Source organism: Syngnathus leptorhynchus, chromosome 9 (genome assembly GCF_054491065.1).
Source record: "Syngnathus leptorhynchus isolate UIUO chromosome 9, UIUO_Slep, whole genome shotgun sequence".
NCBI lineage: Eukaryota > Metazoa > Chordata > Actinopteri > Syngnathiformes > Syngnathidae > Syngnathus > Syngnathus leptorhynchus.
The window spans coordinates 14091935-14109726 of NC_141203.1; the positions used below are offsets into that span (position 1 = coordinate 14091935).

Here is a 17792-nt window from a genome sequence, read left to right on the forward strand (position 1 = left end):
CGTTTCCCGGAAGCGCACGTGTGCCCGGCACCGCCCCGCCCCGCCCCCCTTCCCCCCGCCCCTTGGCCGCTCCTTCCTCCCGCCTCTCTCGGCCGAGTGAGTGACGCGGTTGCATCGATTGACCGGAGCCTCAGCCCGACTCGTCCGCAGCGCTTCGCTCCGCTCAGCTCCGCTCCTTCCAAGCCGCGCTCGGTCGGTCGCGGCTCCGTTTAATGGCGCGCCGCCGCGGTCGCTGACGCACATGGACAGTCGTCAAGAGAAGCCAGCCGCCGCCGCCGCCGTCATCTACGCTATGGAGAACAAACCCATCGTCACATGTGAGCGCCGCGCCGCTCCGCTCCGCTCCACTCTCGTCTCGGGGAGCGTTAGCATTAGCTTTAGCACGAACAGTAGCTACAGTAGTGATTAGCGGGTTCGCGCCACGAACCGTCTCGGTCTTTCCCCAACTCGAACAGGGACCCGGGCACTGCGGTGTGGGTGGCCGCTCGCTCGGCTCTCCTCTCCCAGCGTCTCGCTAGCCAGCCAGCCAGCTAGTTAGCCGCGCTCCCGGGTGAGCGGGCCTTTACGTTGGACCTGACTTTTTCGCCTTCGGCTTGTCACGGTAGTAAATATTTTTGTCCTCCATTCGGCTTTATTTCCAGAGAGCCGTTGAGTTGTCTGGGTCGCCGGGTGTCAGTTTTTTGCGGCGCATGCGCTCTGTCGTCCCACTTCGGAGTTCAAGTTGAGGGTTGCGACATGGCTTTATAGGTTTCCAATCCGACCTCGATTTTACATGGTAGCGTTTGAAGCCAAGTTTAGGCTTTCAAACATGCAAGTGAAGCGAAAAGTGTTGTTTGCTCCGTCTCTGGCCAGGTGCCGGGGACCAGGCCTTGTTCACGTCTCTCTACACCGCCCTGGCTCAGCAGCTGCCCCGCGAGCCCATGGAGTGGAGGAGGTCGGTACAGACAGCCGCTCGGCCGGGAGCTCGGCTTCCACGTGTCTCAATGTTTCCCCGCTGTGTGCGTGTTGAGGACGTACGGACGCGCTCCCAAGATGATCCACCTGGAGGCCAACTTTGTCCAGTTCAAGGAGGAGCTGCTGCCCAAGGACGGCACCAAGGCCCTGCTCACCTTCCCCTTCCTGCACATCTACTGGACCGACTGCTGCGTGAGTAGTAACGTCTCTAGCGAGGGGAGACGCGGAGAGACTTAGCGAGGCTGCCGCTCGGCAGGACGCCGAGGCGTACCGCGGCTCGGTGAAGGAGGACGTGAGCCGATGGCAGAGCAGCCTGCGAGCGCACGGCTCGGCCGACTGGCTCATCATCGTGGTGGACGGCGGCGACGCGCGCAAGAAGAACAAAGGCAACATCCTGCCCCGCTCGTCCATCGTGGACAAGATCCGCGGTGACTTCTGCAACAAGCAGAACGACAGGTCAGCTTCCCGGGCCTTTTTGCCGCCTCGCCTCGCTCGCCCCGCTCGGGTCTCGTCCGGGGCCGGTGCCCGGCGCGTGTCAGCTCTAACCCTCAAACCGATATTCCCGGCAGGTGCGTGGTGCTGTCGGAGCCGCTGAAGGACTCGTCGCGCTCTCAGGAGTCGTGGAACTCGCTGCTGCTCAAGCTGAGGACGCTCCTGCTCATGTCCTTCACCAAGAACCTGGGGCGCTTCGAGGACGACATGCGCACCCTCAGGGAGAAACGCACCCAGCCCGGATGGAGCTTCTGCCAGTACTTCATGGTCCAGGTTGAGTCGGGCTCCGAGCCCATCTCGCGGCGCTTTTCTCAGCCTGACCTCAAACTGGGGCCGGACCTCCTCGTGAACCCGAATGCTGCTTTGACTTTGCCCTTTGCTCTGGTTTTGCCGGCCGCTGTGTGTGCTGTGGGCGCAGGAGGAGCTGGCCTTCGTCTTTGAGATGTTGCAGCAGTTCGAAGACGCCTTGGTCCAGTACGACGAGCTGGATGCGCTCTTCACGCAGTACGTGCTCAACTTTGGAGCCGGAGGTACGCCCGGCGTTTTTTGAGGTTAGCCTCGGCGGGCTCGGGCTTTGGGGCCTAGCGTTTGAGTTTGTGGGCCCGGGCGGCTTCGCCCTCAGACGCGGCCAAGTGGCTGGGCTCCTTCTGCTCTCCGGTGCTGAACTGGAGCGGCCTGCTGTTGCGGCGCCCCATCGACATGGAGAAGCGCGACAGCATCCAACGCGGCTCGGCCAGCCTTCTGGACCTGCGCAGCTACCTCTTCTCGCGCCAGTGCACCCTGCTCATCTTCCTGCAGAGGCCCTGGGAGGTGACCCAGCGGGCCCTGGAGCTGCTGCACAACTGCGTGCAGGAGCTGCGTCTGCTCGAGGTTCTGGCTTTGCCCGCCCGCAATGGCCCGTGTTCGTTCGTTTGTTCGCTCGCACCCTGCTGACCTCTTCCCGCGCCTCCAGCAGGTGTCGGTGTTGCGGGGGGCGCTGGACTGCTGGGTCTTCCTCAGCTGCCTGGAGGTTCTGCACCGCATCGAGAGCTGCTGCGACCAGGCCCAGCTGTCCGCCAACGCCTCGCACACGGTGGGACTGTGGGCCTACGCTGCCGACAAGGTAAGGCGAGGACGGCTGGCCTCTCGACGCACGTGTATGTTTGTCCGAGCCAAATCTGTCCCCGCCCGGATGACGAGCGCAGCGCTAATTGTCATTGAGTGAGGTGTGCTTGCGCGCAGCTCAAGGCTCTGGGACAACTGTGCGGGCTGGCGTCGCGCAAAGGTCCCACCTCGGAAGACTTGAACCGGACGGTCGACCTGCTGGCCGGACTGGGGGATGAACGCCCCGAAACCGGTAGGTGGGCCGCCCCGGCCCAATTGCTGACACCTATAGATAGATAGATAGATAGATGGATGGAGGGAGGGAGAGGGAGATGGAGAGACAGACAGATAGAGAGAGAGAGAGATAGAGAGATAGATAGATAGAGAGGCTGCTACCACACGCCGACGCACGACGCCTCTGAGAAGTTGGCCGACGGGGGCTGAGCTCAGCTGGCTTGGGCTTTGTATTTCAGTCAACAGCCTGCAGAGTCCCTACAAGAAGCTGAAAGAAGCCTTGTCCTCCGTGGAAGCTTTTGAAAGGCATTACCTGGTGAGGTCCAGGCCAGCCTGCCCACGGCCGCTCTCCACGTTGGCTCGCTCACTCACCTCCTCCCTCCCGATCCCGCCGCAGGAGCTGTGCCAGGCGGCCATGGAGATGTACCGGGCCGTCGGCAGACTGCGCTCAGCCCGACTGCTGGGAAAAAGTCTGGCGGAATTCTACATGTGAGTGCGCGCGCGCGCGCGCAACCGCCATGACGCTTTTTCTTCTCCGTCTCTTGATTTGCGCACCGTGCGTTCCAGGAGCAAGGGCGAGCCGGAGCGAGCCGAAGCCTTGCTGGCTGAGGCTCTGCGTTCGTACGTTTGCGAGGGCTGGACCTTTCCGGTCACCCACACCCGCAAACAGATGGGCGAGTGCCAGAAACTGCTAAGGCGAAACGCCGAGTATCCTTCTCTTCTGCCGACGCTGACCCAAAGGCGCTCCGGACTCGCGTTGCGTTCCCTTAACCGGCGTCCCGCGGCAGCTCCTTGCGCACCAGCGCCTTACTGGCGGGTGACGGCAACCTCAGCGCGGAGGAGAGGACGCGCTTTTGCCGCGACGTTCTCGACTACGCCGGCCAGCCTGCCGATGGAGGTGAGCGACGGCCGGCAGATTTTTTGGGGAGACCGCTGACGCCGACCGCTCGCTCGCTCGCGTTCTCTCTCCGCAGGCGGCGATCCATCCGCCACGCTGGACATGGGCATCTTGGCTCTGCTCACGCGGATCCGATTCGGGCCGGACGGCGCCTGCGTGCACTCTGGCGCAGCCCTGCGGGTACGATGAGGCTCGCGCTGGTTTCTCACGCAGCGAGTTGCGCTGTGGTAAACGCTTCTCGCTCCAACGACAAGCGGGACAAAGTCACTCTGCACTGGGCCAGAACAACGAGAGCCATTTTCTCCTTCCGGCCGTACATGATATGCCGCATGTCTGCTACGATGTTATTGTTGACAACGTTGTCGGTGTCAGGTGGAGCTGACTCTGCGTTGCCTGATGCCCGTCGCCGTGCGGGTGGACGAGCTGGCCGTCGGTGTCCACCTGGACGCCGAGCGGGTCTCCAAGGGGGGCGCCCGCGGAGCGGCCCTCCCCGGTGCGGTGGACTTTGAGGCGGCCGTCACTGCGCCGGGCCGACCGTCTTCCCTGAGCGCCGGCCCCCCGCCGGAGATGGACGAGGCGCACGACCGCAGCCCCTCGGACGATTCCCTCAGCTCGGCGGGCGTGGTGTGCAGGAACGCCCACCTGCTGGTGCGTCGACATGACAGCGGCTCGCCTCCAGACGCCTCCGGCCCCCCGCCTCGGAACGGCGCCATGGGCGCGGCGCCGCCCGCGGCCCTGAAGGAGGGCGCGCTGGTGCTAAGGGCGAGCGGCATCACGCTGGAGCCCGGAGATAACGGCGTCGTCCTGGCAGCAGCGGTGAGACACCGCCGCCGCTGTCTACCGTCTTAGGTGTCGCGCCGGCGGCCAAATGAACAGCGCCTTTTTTTTTTTTTCTCTCCCCTCCGCAGAGCGACGAGGCGGGTACCTACACGCTGCGGCAGCTGTGCGTCACCTTGGCCAACGTCAACTTTGTCCTGCCTCACATCTACCCCTCAGTCCAGTACCACGTCTACTCTCAGGAACCGCAGCTCAGCGTCCGGCCGCTTTCAGGTGAGTCACCGCGGCAACTGGCAACCCAGCGGGGCCATATCCTCATTTGTGCGCCTTCAGAGCCGCTGCTGGCGGGCCTCCCGCAGACGGTCAAGTTCACCCTGCTGACGGGCCACTACGCCGTGAGGAAGGGCGACGCCCTGCAGCTCAGCAACAGCGACAGCATGCCGGTTCTGGCCCACGTCGGCTGCACGGCACGCGTCGCCAACAACGGAGGCGGTACGTAGCCGGCGCCATGCGCCGGCCGGTGCCATCGCACCACAGACTTTAATTGCACCGCTGCTTCCTCATTGGACAGCCGTGGCGGAGAGCGCATTGTCCGTCCAGTCCTCAGACAAGGTGACGAGCATCGGCCTGCCTCCCACCCCTCCCTACCACACGTTGGAGTTCCATCTGGAGGTCCTGTGCCTCATCCCGCCCGGACCGGAGCGTCTCGTCGACGAGAGATTGACCAACGGCGAGGCGCCGCGCCGGCCTCGCAGCTACAGTCACCCCGACACGGCCATGGCCGCCATTGATCAGAGGGTGAGCGAGGACCGTGGGCGCGGCTCCCCGGAGGGAGACGCCTGGCCGCCCGCCCGCCCGCCTTCATCGCAGCCCGCCTCCCCCTCTCTCTGTCCCCAGATGTCCATCGACTGTCCGTGGTCCATCTACTCCACCCTGCTGAGCCTCACTTTCCACATCCCCTTCAAGACGGAGCACTCGCTACTATCGGCCGGAAACAGGTGAGAGCTGGCGACCAGGCCGACTGCCGTCTTTTTCCTTTTTTCTCAAAGTGCGGCCGATCTGCTGCCGGCGCTTCTGATTGTCATATTTTGTTTGCGTTTCTCCGGTCCCACCCCCGCCAGGAAGTACATCCAGGTATGCGTGCGCAATGTATCAGATTGCGACTTCACGCTGGCCCACGTCAAACTGGCCGAGAAAGGGCCGCGGCGGCGGGCCCCTCTGGAGATGCCGTGCCTCAATGCCAGTGCCCGGCAGGTGAGCGAGCTCCTCACCTTAATCAGCTGATGGTCCATAAGCAAGAAAAAAAAAAAAATCATTTTCCGCAACACTGGGTGACACTTTTCCTTCCTGACCGCCCATTGATGTGTGACAACACCTTCCCTGCCCCGCCCCGCCCCTCTGTGTGTGTAGTTGTTATGCAGCAAGCAGAGTGTGTATTTCCTGTGGGAGGCCTCGTGCAAGGAGGCTCTCCCGTCCAGTCTGGAGTGCGTCTTCTCGGCCAGCTTCTGTCCCCGCGGCCGCTGCGAGGACGCCGCCTTCGAGCCCTTCCACTACCACTTCCTGGTGGATAACGTGCCTGTAAGAAACATCAGGGGGCGCTCTGGCCCGGGCAGGTGCATCTGTCGTGTCATCTTATTTCTGGACCCGGCAGACCTTGTACAGCGTGAGAGCCGACATGGTTCCGCCGGCGGGTGAGAGTCACTGTCGCTCCGGCTCCCTCTGCGGCCTGGAGGTGGTCATCGAGCGAGCGGCCCGGCCCGCGCACGGCGAACCGGCCGACGACGACAAAACAGACACCGAGGGCCTCGGGATGGGCAAGGTCATGTATGAAGGTAGGACGGCGACGCGAGTTGTCCAAAATCGTCGCTGCGAATGACGCCCGCCGTCAGGCTTCAGCATCTTTGAAGAAGAAAGCCAAGCCATTTGCGTGCCGTGCGGGTGCTGATGCGTCCGTCCGTGCCTGCTCCCGTGCAGTGGCAGACAGCAGCAGTAACTGGGCAGTGTGCGGTCGGAGTTCGGGCCTGGTGTCCATGCCGCCGTCGTCGGGCTCTTGGGCCCACAAAGTCCACATCGAGGTCATGCCGCTCTTCGCCGGCCATCTTCCCTTCCCCAAGATCAAGGTCCTCAAGTATCTTCCTCACAACGCCAGCAGCGTCCAAGCAGACGCCGGTCAGTAATGCACACGCACCCTCCCAAATGGTTCGGCCCGCCGTCGCATCAGCCGTGTTCTGAAACGCCGCGCTCGTGTTTGGTATACTTGACGCGGCATCAAATTGTGAGAACGGAAGAATTGACGAGCCAAGCGCTCGGTGCAAATGCCACGCGGTGCCAAAAGGTTTGGGCCCGCTGTGGTTTGCGCCAAATATCAAAGACGCGCTCCGTCAATCCATCATTTGCCCTGCGTCTTCAGACAGCCAGGTGGAAAACGACAGCCTGTCTCTCCTGGACAAGACTTTGGACGACGCGGCGGCCGACACGGCCAGCGTGCGCAGTCGCGGCAGCGTCCAATCGCTGGGCGAGCAGCAGCACAGGGGCGTGGTCCTGCCCCGTCTGGACCCCTTCGGTCCCGGTCAGGTGTTCAACCACAGCCACGCTCGGCAAGTCCTGGTCCTGCCCGCCGCCGACGAGCACATTGTGGAGGTCCACGCCACGTGACAGAAAACAGGTACCCCTGTAGCGGCACCTGACTCACACTTGAGAAAGGGGCGGGGCAGCGCAGGGCAGGGCGGGGCCGGCTGCCCTCCCGCCCGCCACACGTACGCTCAAAACGGCCACCGGAGCGCTTCACGTGCTGATGTTGTTCACTGTTTGGCCTCCATGTGTATATTGTAAATGTTTGGGAGAAAAACTTATTTGATTGACAGTCCTATTACTAATAAAATTCTCAATTGCGTGGCAGGCGTGAGTCACCCACAATTCATTGTGTGTTGTGTGAATCTTGTGCACTCGCGCCTCGCCTCGTCTCGTCAGTACAGTCGGCGGGGCACAACCGCCTGCCCTGTATATGCCGACAGCTGCCGCGTGCCCGTTGCCTAGCAACCAGAGGAGGAACGGAGAGCAGCCGCAAAGATTCGGGCAGCTGACTTAAGGTAAGACGGAACATTTTATTTTGTGGCTTGGTTCTTTTTGGCTGCGTTGGCACTCCTGGAATGAACCCAGAGACTGAAAAATGGGACCCACTGCTTGGCACTCAGCATTAAGGGTTGGAATTGGGGGGGTTCCCGGGCGCGGCCCCGCTGCTGCTCCCCTCTCCCCCAGGGAATGGATCAAAATCACACCGGGATGGGTTCAATGCAGCGGACAAATTTCACCACACTCAGATGTGTACGTGACGATCATTGGGACTTTAACTTTTAACAACTGGAGCCTCAAGCAATCGCGATAATGCGCTCCCGCTGCACTTTGAGCATCTTGAATATAGATGCGTGTCATGGAATTGGTCGATTTCCAATTTTCCGCGAATGCAACATAATGACTTTGACCCCAAAGCCACTCCAGTAATTACCGCAAAAAATTCCCCCAATTTTTTTTTTTTTTTTTTTTTCAATATAACAATCCCACGTACAAACCAAAACTTTTCAAATGAAGCTGAAGGGAAAGAAATGTGTCATATATTCAATTTGTAACGGATGTCGTCATTTTCGGCAGGAAAGTGCCCCGGAAGCTATTCGAGCGAAAAGCCTTCATTATCCGACTAGGTTGCGTTTTGTCTCTCTCTGACTTAGCAGCGGAAAAAGGCTCAAGCTGGAAGCTTACATTCGCGACTTAACAGAAAAACGTCCAGGAAGTTGACAGAAGACGAAAGACCTTGTGTCTTAAGAATTCGAAACAGGGTGAGTCCCTCCGAGACAAGTTTGGCGCCGATAGCTTTAGCTTGCTAGCTTTAGCACGAGCCAAGACACGGTCGAGAAACGCGAAAATCAGACGAGAAAACGTGTTTGTTTTGTCTCTTTGTCTGTCTGTTCGATCCTGACCACTCTTGGCGTGTTTTGTAACTACGTGTTGGTCCGCTTTTCATGCCTGGATTTGTCATGTGCGTTTCAGAAATGGAGCGCCCAAGCACGAGTCCTGCTCAGAAACAACCCAATGGTAAGTTGCACGGCCGATGTCATATTTAGGAATGGACCGCTGTGTTTACGTGCTCACATATTGAACCTGTGACACTATACACCCACTTTTGTCATCCTTCGTTTGTGTGCACACACCTTTGAGATGCGAGTGTTTACCATCATGTGGGATTATAGAGGTTTTTTGTCATTTCAGAAGAGTCGGACGAGGATGCTGAGCCCCAGCGGGATTCCCCTCTTCCTAAGAGTTCAAACCAAAAAGAAGAAGTAGGAGGGGGTGGCGGCGATGCGGCCGGCCGTCGGGCACGAAGCAGCGGCAGGAGCAGCAGCAGCAGCAGCGAGGATGAACATCACATTGCCATGAGGAAGATCAGGAGCAGCGTGGCTCACGTCACGGTACGTGCCGGCCGGGGCACTCGCATGTTTGACATCTCTGTTTCTCCTGCCAAAATTAAATCAATAACATCGCCGCGGTGCAACCAGCAAAACTCCTGTGCGCTTTTAGCGAGGACTCTTGGGAGCTGATGCCATGCGCACACGCCACGGAGGGACCATCGAGAGTTCACCCTTTAATTTGGCTCCTAATGGGAGACAACTTGATGTGAACTGGAGAACCCCTCACGTGATAAAGATTGACAGTAATCTTTTGACTGTGACGACATGATTGAAGAAAATAATTTGGGCTCAGACACGTTGCCGTAATACACGCCGCCGCCTGTGGCCTTACGCACTTGTGGAATCGCAAAGCTTTTGAAACGGGCCTGTGCTTGTGCGCAGAGGGCTGCAGAAGAGCCGGCGGCTGATATCGGACAACCTGACGGGTCCCCGTCCAGAAGCGCTGGATCTGCGGAACGGGTCGGATCCGGGTCGGCGAGCCCGGAGAGATCCGCGGGGCTCGACCTGTCCAGGGGACGAGACCGGTCCGGAGGTCGCGAGCGGTCCGGCTCCAGGCGACGAGAACGGTCCGGCTCCAGGCGACGAGAACGGTCCAGAGGGCGAGAGAGGTCTAGGTCCAGAGGGCGAGAGCGGTCCAGGTCCAGAGGGCGAGAGCGGTCCAGGTCCAGAGGGCGAGAGCGGTCCAGAGGGCGAGAGCGGTCCAGAGAGCGAGAGCGGTCCAGAGGGCGAGAGCGGTCCAGAGGGCGAGAGCGGTCCAGAGGGCGAGAGCGGTCCAGAGGGCGAGAGCGGTCCGGGTCCAGAGACCGTCACGGTTCTGACAGAGGCCGGCACCCTCGGTAAGAAGCTCGGCCAGCAACCTTAGGAGTCATCATAATTCAAGATAATGCAGGTTTTGGGTGCCATGTTTTGAACATCTGAAGTTGCGGCATAAGTTGCCTCGCCCGTGTCCCCTCAGGGATCGTCGCGGCCGCTCCCCCTCGGCCAACGGTGATCCCCCGGCCAAGAAGAAGAAGGAGGAGCTGGACCCCATCTTGACCCGGACGGGCGGCGCTTACATCCCGCCTGCCAAGCTGCGCCTGATGCAGCAGCAGATCACCGACAAGAGCAGGTAGGCCGCTGTCGCTTTACGTGCTGGCGAGAGGCTGACCCCACCCCCGCACGCAGCTTGGCCTACCAGAGGATGAGCTGGGAGGCGCTCAAGAAGTCCATCAACGGTCTCATCAACAAAGTCAACGTGTCCAACATCGTCAACATCATCCAGGAGATCCTGCAGGAGAACATCGTCAGGGGCAGGTCAGAGCCACGCGCAGAAAACCAAATCAAAACCCCCACTAAAGTGCAGCGCTTGACGCGGCAGCTCCAGGGAACGTCCTCCTTGGCTTTTGCTGGCTAGATTTGAATCCGTTTGAACATGCCCGAGATGCATCCCGTTCTCTCCGGTCCGGTGTGCCCAGGGGTCTGCTGTCACGCTCTGTGCTGCAGGCGCAGGCGGCGTCTCCCATCTTCACGCATGTCTACGCCGCCGTGGTGGCCATCATCAACTCCAAGTTCCCGCAGATTGGCGAGCTCATCCTCAAGCGGCTCATCCTCACCTTCAGGCGCGGATACCGGCGCAACATCAAGGTGGCGTAGCGGCGCCCCGCCCGCCCGCCCTCTTTTGGGAACTGAACGTCCACACCATTTGCGTTTTCCTCTCCTTCACATTGGATTCTGTCATTTTACAAGAAGTGCGTGTTTCTTTCCCAGCAACAATGTTTGACGTCGTCCAAGTTTGTGGCCCACCTGATCAACCAAAACGTGGTACGTACGGCCGGCCGGGGAGGGGGAGGTGCTCGTGCGCGTCTGATGCCTGCGTCTGGTCTGGGCAGGCCCACGAGGTTCTGTGCCTAGAGATGCTGACGCTGCTTCTGGAGCGGCCCACCGACGACAGCGTGGAGGTGGCCATCGCCTTCCTCAAGGAGTGCGGCCTCAAGCTCACCGACGTCTCCCCGCGCGGCATCAACGGTCAGCCCCTCCCCGAGGCGTTGACGTTCAGTAACAGGTGGCAAAGTGGCTGACGCCGGCGGCGCCTTGTCTCGCTCGCAGCCATTTTCGAGCGCCTGCGCAACGTCCTGCACGAGTCGGCCATCGACAAGCGCGTGCAGTACATGATCGAGGTGATGTTCGCCATCCGCAAGGACGGCTTCAAGGACCACCCCGTCATCCCCGAGGGTCTGGACCTGGTGGACGAGGACGACCAGTTCACACACATGCTGCCGCTGGACGACGACTACGACGGCGACGACGTCCTCAGTGAGTCGTTAGCGGAGAGCCGGGCCGAGCCCCCGGCCGACATCTTGTTATGCTTTTGTGTGGCCGGCCGGCCAGCCGGCCGGCCGGCCGGCTTCCGTTTCATCGAAGGATGACCTCGTTGACACTGCAAAAACGTTTGGCGGCGTGCGCAATGATAAACGTCCGTGTGTGCAGATGTGTTCAAGATGGACCCCAACTTCGAGGAAAACGAGGAGAAGTACAAGACGCTGAAGCGAGGTAAGCTGCTGGCGCCGCCACACGGCCACGCTCCCATTTGGCTTGTTGCGCTAATGCAGCGTCAACAGTCGGCTTGCGCTTTTTCTTTGTTTTTTTTCTTCCGCCAACTGTGAGGCGGGCCAACTGCGGGCGTCTGCTAAGGTGGCGCTCGTATTAAAAAAAAAAAAAAGAAAACTGGATGAAGCGCACAGCCCGACTTTGAAGCTCGGCGGCGGCGGACGTTTGAATAAGATGCCCGGGCGAGAACGAGGTGGATGCAACTTTGCTAAACAACTTTGTCCCACGGCCAGACATCTTGGACGAGGGCAGCGGCGACTCGGGGGAGGAAGAGGACAGCGACGACGACCAAGATGAGGAAGATGGCGACGGCAAACCCGAGGGGGAAGGTGAGGCGCTCGGCTCGGCCACCGCTTCTGCTTGTGACGATGACCGCGCGCAATATGGCCGCAGACGAGAAGGTGACCATCTTGGATCAGACGGAGGTCAACTTGGTGGCCTTCAGGAGGACCATCTACCTTGTCATTCAGTCCAGGTCTCACACACACGCACACACACACACACACATGGGCATCTAGTGGCCGCGTCGGGCTCGGGAGTGAAAAGCAAACGAGATCAACTCATCGTGTGCGTCTTTGCTGCTTCCTTGTGCAGTTTGGACTTTGAGGAGTGTGCTCACAAGCTCATCAAGATGGACTTTCCAGATAGTCAGACGGTAACACGCACGCGCAAACACGCACACTTTGCGGTTGTTTGTCAGAGCGCTGATGTGTCAATGTGTGTGTGTGTGCGTGCGCGCGCAGAAGGAGCTTTGCAACATGATTCTAGACTGCTGCGCTCAACAGAGGACTTACGAGAAGTTCTTTGGCCTGCTGGCAGGGGTGAGACGCGCCAATCGGGAGCGCTGCCTTCCTTCAACGGGCCGCCTCGCAATTGTCACGCAAATGTTTGATTTCTGTAGAGGTTCTGCCTGCTGAAGAAGGAGTACATGGAGAGCTTTGAGGCCATCTTTGCCGAGCAGTACGAAACCATCCACCGGCTGGAGACCAACAAGCTGAGGAACGTGGCCAGACTCTTTGCGCACCTCCTTTACACCGATTCGGTCCCCTGGAGCGTAAGCAGCCCAAAATTCTTTGCCCGGCTGGGCTGGGCTGGGCTGGGCTGGGCTCGGCTCGGGTCCGGTTCCGTACAAAGCTGGAGCGTCCCCGCCTCAAGCCGATGGGCCGTCTGCGCTCACCTTTGTAGGTTCTGGAGTGCATCAAGATCAGCGAGGAGACCACCACCTCCTCCAGCAGGATCTTTGTCAAGATTCTCTTCCAGGAGCTCTGCGCCTACATGGGCCTGCCCAGACTCAACCAGCGCTTCAAGGACATGTACGTGCCGCTTGCTTGCACGCTTCCGTCCTTCCTCCCCCCAAGCCCGACTTGAACCCGTCTGTGTCTGGCAGGACGCTGCAGAGCTTCTTTGAAGGCCTCTTCCCTCGCGACAATCCCAGGAACACCCGATTCGCCATCAACTTCTTCACCTCCATCGGCCTGGGAGGCCTGACGTAAGTCACCGAGCGAGACCCACCGGCCCTTTGGCTTTGCTCGACTCCATGCGGCTTGCCCGTTCCAGGGACGAGCTGAGGGAACATCTGAAGAACGCCCCCAAGATGATCATGACTCAGACCCAGGAAGTGGAATCTTCCGACTCCTCGTCCGACGGATCGGATTCGTCCTCGTCCAGCAGCAGCAGCAGCAGCAGCAGCAGCAGTAGTAGCAGCAGCAGCAGCAGCTCAGGTGCCCGCTCCCGAACGACGCCTCCCGTCACAGCCTTTGCTCACTTGCCACCACCGCGGCCGCTTGCTTCCATTGACGTGTGTTGTGTCCCTTCCAGACTCGGACGGCAAACGCAGGAAGAAGAAGAGGAGGAGGAAGCAGAAAGGACAAAGCGACAAGAAGAAGAAGAAGAATTCATCGACGACAACCGCGAGAAGGGAGAGCGAGACGACCGAGCCCCACCGCGGGTGGCGGGACCAAGACGAGAAGGGGCGGCCGCTCAAAAGGGAGCCGGAGAAGCAGGGGAGGGAGGACGGGCATCAAAGGGACAAACCAGGGAGGGCCAGAGCGGAGGAGAGCGAGCGGCACGACAGGAGGCGGCGGCAGCGCTGAACAACGTTGCCAGACAAAACAGCTGTCACACTTCCACCTTTGCCACGTGAGCTGAACTCGGTCGGGCGGTTCTGCCTCGGAACACCAAGCGCGACACTTTGATCCGATAATGGCAGCGCTCGGCCAAAAGGTGCCAGTGACCTTTCAACGTTTGCTGATGGATGGATGGATGGATGGATGGATGGATGGATGGATGGATGGATGGATGGATGGATGGATGGATGGACGCATGGATGGACGGATGGATGGACGGACGCATGGATGGACGCATGGATGGACGCATGGATGGACGCATGGATGGACGCATGGATGGACGCACGCACGCACGCAACGGATGTTCCGCTTTCATCGAGATTTGAAAACAACAAGCTTTTTCAATGTCCATCGCTTGCGACACCCACCCAGCAGAAACATGCCGATAGTTGACACACACACACTCATGATTATTGCTTTGGGAGATGTTTTGAAAGCCGGGTGTATGCTGGACCCCCAACAAGTAGGCCGGCCTCCTTGGCTGCTTGCTCCATTTCAACCAAATCCAAATCATTCAAACAAACAGCTGCATGACAGGTGGAAGTGTTGACCGTATTCAGAAGCTTGCTGAAATGGTTCCAAACGCTGACAGTGCGTCGTTTCTACCCGAGCCATATTTTCTTGACTTTTTTCAGAATGGAAAAACGTTGTCTCCTAACTTTTATATGCCCTGATAATAAAACAAGCCACATGTCTGGTATCATAAGTGCACGTCTGATGTTTGGAGTCAGCCATCTGGACAGGGCAGCATGGTTGTTAGTAATTTGGAAGTGAATCCATTTGTTACTCAACCAACACTATTGTGTCATTTGTCTCAATTATCTTGTATGGTAAAGTAAAATGCAGAACTTAATCAACATATGATCGGGACGTTTGTAAAGCGTGACTTGTTTAGGAATATGCAGTCGTCATTGTGCCGCGAGACGAAGGCGGGGCCAGTTTTTCTTAATTGAAGGTTGTGATTGGTCTGTTTCGCGGAAATGGAATTGGAGGTCAAACACGGACGCTTTTTTTTATATATATAAACTTCTAAAAACTATGTGCACTTTTTAAAAGTCGTCATTCTGCCGCGGGATGAAATAATAATCCTTTTCCCCTCACATTTAAACGAGTGAGGGGGGGGCGGTGCCATTGGTGACGTACATCCGGACATGCGCGTGCTCGCCTAGGGACTTTTCGGCTCACTCACTTCCGGTTTCGCCTCTAACAGCGGGAAAGAGACGCATGCAAATGGTGAGCACTTGTGGTCAGCAGAAAAATGAGAAACTATAAAGGCAGAGTTAGTTTCAAAATCCCCAGAAGGATGAGTTGCAGCGCGACCGAGCCACCGTGCAACGTGCAATACGGCGAACATCACGTCGCGAACTATAACGACTATCACAGCGACCATTACTCAGCGCCACCCGGCTACAACAGCAGCGACGTGCACTTGCAGCGCTTTGCCAAAGAGTCCGGCTTCCAGCGAGCGCCGTGGAAGACGAACAGGCCCGAGGGAGTATGCTGTTGCCCGGCACACGAAGGTAAGCAGGCAGGCAAGCAAGCAAGCAGGCAAGCAATGCAAGCAATGCAAGCAATGCAAGCACATTATTGAGGGCCACACCGTCGTGGCTGTGGAACGAAACAACCGCGGCCGTTCGCCAGGTAGGGTGCTGTCGCCTCCGTATCCGATGTCGTACGAGAAGCCCACTTTGGACGAAGATTTGGGTCTCCAAATGTATAGTCACGTCTGCGCAAAACGTCACCGGGGCGAAGCGAGTTGAAAAGAGGCGTGTGAGAAATGGAAAGGCTGCTTTCTAATCAATTTGACTCTCTTGTCCTACCCTGCGTCACCATCTCGAAAACAACTCGCGTAAATTTCATGTTTTGACGTAAGAAAGAAATTCCCCACTTTGACAAGACCAACTAAACGTTTTCATGTGCTGGGCTTGACTGGAAAGCAAAGCAAAGCAAAGCAAAGCAAAGCAAAGCAAATGGACCTTTTAAACTCATCAGCCAAAATGGCAAGAAGCAAACTCTGCTCTCTTTGTATTCGTCAGGACACATGTGCACCACGCTGGCCGCCGCCCTGCCGGGCCTGCTCGGTGGCGCCATGGTGAAACCTTACCCGCAGTTTGCCGGCGACGGCGCAGCTCCGCCATCGGCTATCCCAGCGGCTATCCCAGCGACTATCCCAGCGGCTCCCGTCTACCCGCATTTCAGCACGGTACGTCCAAACGTTGCCCGTGTTACACTTGACCACTAATGTCAGTTAACGGTGTTCTGTTTTCACATGTCGACACAGATGGATCCGGTGCAGAAGGCGGTGATCAAGCACGCGTTTGGCATCCGCCGAGGCGCGCCCAAGATGAGGAGGAAGCGGCCGGTCGACTGCGGCGTCTGCCGGCTCGCGTTCAACTCTGATGTGAGTGAGGCGGCGGCGGCGTCGCCGTCGTTGTTGACGGCCGTTGTTTGCGCAGTCGCAGGCAGAGGCGCACTACCGGGGCAGCCGCCACGCCAAGAAGCTGAAGATGCAGCGCTGCACGGAGGATGCCAAAGACGGCAGCTCCTGCGACATCGGATCCGCCCGCTCCACGGCAGCCGACGGCGACGCAGGTGCTTGGCCACGGCCGGCTCACAGCCTTTCGGCAGCCGTCGCTTCCTGGCGTCCAGCTGCCGTGACATCAGAGTCTGTCCGTCTTTTGTCGTTGGCGCTCCCCGTTTCTCGCGTTTCTCCTTCCCGTGATTTCATCTCAACGATTGGCACCGGACAGTTTTGAACTCGCTCTCCCGCTGTTGCCCGTCCGTCGCAGACGTGTCGGGCGAGGCGGAGCCGACGGCGCCGGAGCGGCCCGAGAAGCGGCTCTACTGTTCGCTCTGCAAAGTGGCCGTCAACTCGCTCACGCAGCTGGAGGCCCACAATTCGGGTAAGCGCAGTGGCGTTTTTGACCGGTAAGGCTTTAAGAAGCTTTTTCGTTTTGCAAACGGCCGTGATGTCCCGCAGGCGCCAAGCACAAGAGCGCCTTGGACGCTCGCGGCGCGGCGCACACGTCAGCTCCCGCCGCCCCGCCCGCAAACGAGACCTTCCGCTGCCAGACTTGCGACATCCATGCCAACTCTGAGACTCAATTCAAGCAGGTGACGGACGGAGCGAGCACGTGGCTGTCTCAGGCCGGTTGTTGCGCGGCGGCGGCGCCGCCTGACTCCGTTCCATGTCCTTGTTGTGGTCGCAGCACGTGTCCAGCCGGAGGCACAAAGACCGCCTGGCGGGGAAGCCGAGCAAGCCCAGATTCAGCAAAAGTCAACGCGGGGTCAGTGTCGTCCTCGTCACCCTCCGCTTTGGCGGCAGCTCACATGGCTTGTCGTGAGCCAAAGCTAGCATTGCTTCTTGTCGCCTTTGTTTCTTGTTAGGAGGTGACCACGACCTCTGATTGGTCCTTGGCGCTGCAAAGCTCGTCCGACGCCAATGTGACCCCCCCCTTGGCCCACCCTGCGCCTGGACCAATTCGAGCCAACCAGAGCTCCGCCCTCTTCTCGCCCTACTGAAGCGAGTTGTGACCAGGGCAACAGGATGGACAAACATGCATGTACGCACGCCCACGGCTGGCCTCGAACTGGCAACTCGACACGCCTCCGCAACATGGAGGGCATATCGGGGACGGTTCCGACAACCGAGTGCCCCTCCCCTGCTCAACGGGCCAAAGATGTGCAAGTGGATGGAGGGCCGCGTGGCCCCGTTGTGCTTGATCCGTGGTCAGATCCTCGTTCACGTTGTTGCCATGCTGACATAAACTTTGCTCCGCGCTGGCGCGGCCTTGAAAGTTGTTCGTCCAATCGGTGCCCGGGACTCATTGTGCTTTTCAGATACTGTTGTAATAAATTTTCTGACCTCGATTGCAAAATGCAAATCTCCCTCTCTCGAGCCGTCTCTTTTTTTTATCTATTATAAATGCAACAAATTAAAAGGAATACATTCAAAAAAGGAATTGAACGCATCATTTATGTATGAATGAAATTTTGAGAAAAATGACTGTGTATTAGTGATGTGCATTCCAGTTGTTTTAAGTGAACTGAATCTTTAGAATCAGTTCACTCAAAAGATTTGTTCAAACGAATCGTTCAATGAATTGTCCCTCCCACTGATCCTTTTTTTTTTTTTTTCTAATCAAAAATCATCCACACCCGCCCTGAGCCCCACTTTCT

At 58.6% G+C, this 17792-nt stretch overlaps 3 protein-coding genes across 3 annotated transcripts; all 3 read left to right on the forward strand.

Moving 5' to 3' along the window:
• The first annotated feature begins 81 nt into the window (after window positions 1-81).
• trappc10 (trafficking protein particle complex subunit 10) lies at window positions 82-7358 on the forward strand. The gene is made up of 24 exons (XM_085920375.1): window positions 82-317; window positions 853-934; window positions 1011-1146; window positions 1211-1410; window positions 1524-1719; window positions 1865-1976; window positions 2069-2316; window positions 2402-2548; window positions 2668-2782; window positions 3003-3079; window positions 3161-3252; window positions 3331-3471; window positions 3552-3661; window positions 3738-3841; window positions 4034-4477; window positions 4570-4711; window positions 4772-4930; window positions 5010-5236; window positions 5336-5436; window positions 5560-5692; window positions 5849-6016; window positions 6090-6270; window positions 6413-6607; window positions 6849-7358. Exons 1-24 carry the CDS (start codon window positions 242-244, stop codon window positions 7091-7093), a joined length of 3831 nt encoding a protein of 1276 aa, XP_085776501.1. The 5' UTR covers window positions 82-241; the 3' UTR covers window positions 7094-7358.
• A 723-nt stretch (window positions 7359-8081) lies between these two features.
• cwc22 (CWC22 spliceosome associated protein) lies at window positions 8082-14319 on the forward strand. Its single transcript, XM_085919770.1, has 20 exons — window positions 8082-8271; window positions 8483-8527; window positions 8702-8901; window positions 9283-9737; window positions 9857-10009; window positions 10066-10194; window positions 10356-10524; window positions 10648-10701; window positions 10770-10905; window positions 10987-11193; window positions 11368-11430; window positions 11721-11816; window positions 11881-11962; window positions 12082-12142; window positions 12231-12308; window positions 12389-12541; window positions 12673-12800; window positions 12875-12976; window positions 13045-13208; window positions 13306-14319. Exons 2-20 carry the CDS (start codon window positions 8485-8487, stop codon window positions 13578-13580), a joined length of 2748 nt encoding a protein of 915 aa, XP_085775896.1. The 5' UTR covers window positions 8082-8271; window positions 8483-8484; the 3' UTR covers window positions 13581-14319.
• A 449-nt stretch (window positions 14320-14768) lies between these two features.
• znf385b (zinc finger protein 385B) lies at window positions 14769-17537 on the forward strand. Its single transcript, XM_085920690.1, has 8 exons — window positions 14769-15133; window positions 15650-15816; window positions 15895-16014; window positions 16070-16205; window positions 16403-16516; window positions 16594-16727; window positions 16823-16900; window positions 17001-17537. Exons 1-8 carry the CDS (start codon window positions 14872-14874, stop codon window positions 17133-17135), a joined length of 1146 nt encoding a protein of 381 aa, XP_085776816.1. The 5' UTR covers window positions 14769-14871; the 3' UTR covers window positions 17136-17537.
• The last annotated feature ends 255 nt before the right edge of the window (window positions 17538-17792 follow it).

Bases quoted from the DNA above. Each gene is read 5' to 3' on its own strand.
- cwc22 (XM_085919770.1), top strand. From the start codon at position 8,485: ATGGAGCGCCCAAGCACGAGTCCTGCTCAGAAACAACCCAATG. The intron at 9,738-9,856 runs GTAAGAAGCTCG...GTGTCCCCTCAG, and splicing joins GACAGAGGCCGGCACCCTCG to GGATCGTCGCGGCCGCTCCC. The intron at 11,431-11,720 runs GTAAGCTGCTGG...TCCCACGGCCAG, and splicing joins GTACAAGACGCTGAAGCGAG to ACATCTTGGACGAGGGCAGC.
- trappc10 (XM_085920375.1), top strand. From the start codon at position 242: ATGGACAGTCGTCAAGAGAAGCCAGCCGCCGCCGCCGCCGTCATCTAC. The intron at 2,549-2,667 runs GTAAGGCGAGGA...GCTTGCGCGCAG, and splicing joins GGGCCTACGCTGCCGACAAG to CTCAAGGCTCTGGGACAACT. The intron at 3,842-4,033 runs GTACGATGAGGC...TGTCGGTGTCAG, and splicing joins ACTCTGGCGCAGCCCTGCGG to GTGGAGCTGACTCTGCGTTG.
- znf385b (XM_085920690.1), top strand. From the start codon at position 14,872: ATGAGAAACTATAAAGGCAGAGTTAGTTTCAAAATCCCCAGAAGGATG. The intron at 16,728-16,822 runs GTGACGGACGGA...TTGTGGTCGCAG, and splicing joins CTGAGACTCAATTCAAGCAG to CACGTGTCCAGCCGGAGGCA. The intron at 16,901-17,000 runs GTCAGTGTCGTC...GTTTCTTGTTAG, and splicing joins TCAGCAAAAGTCAACGCGGG to GAGGTGACCACGACCTCTGA.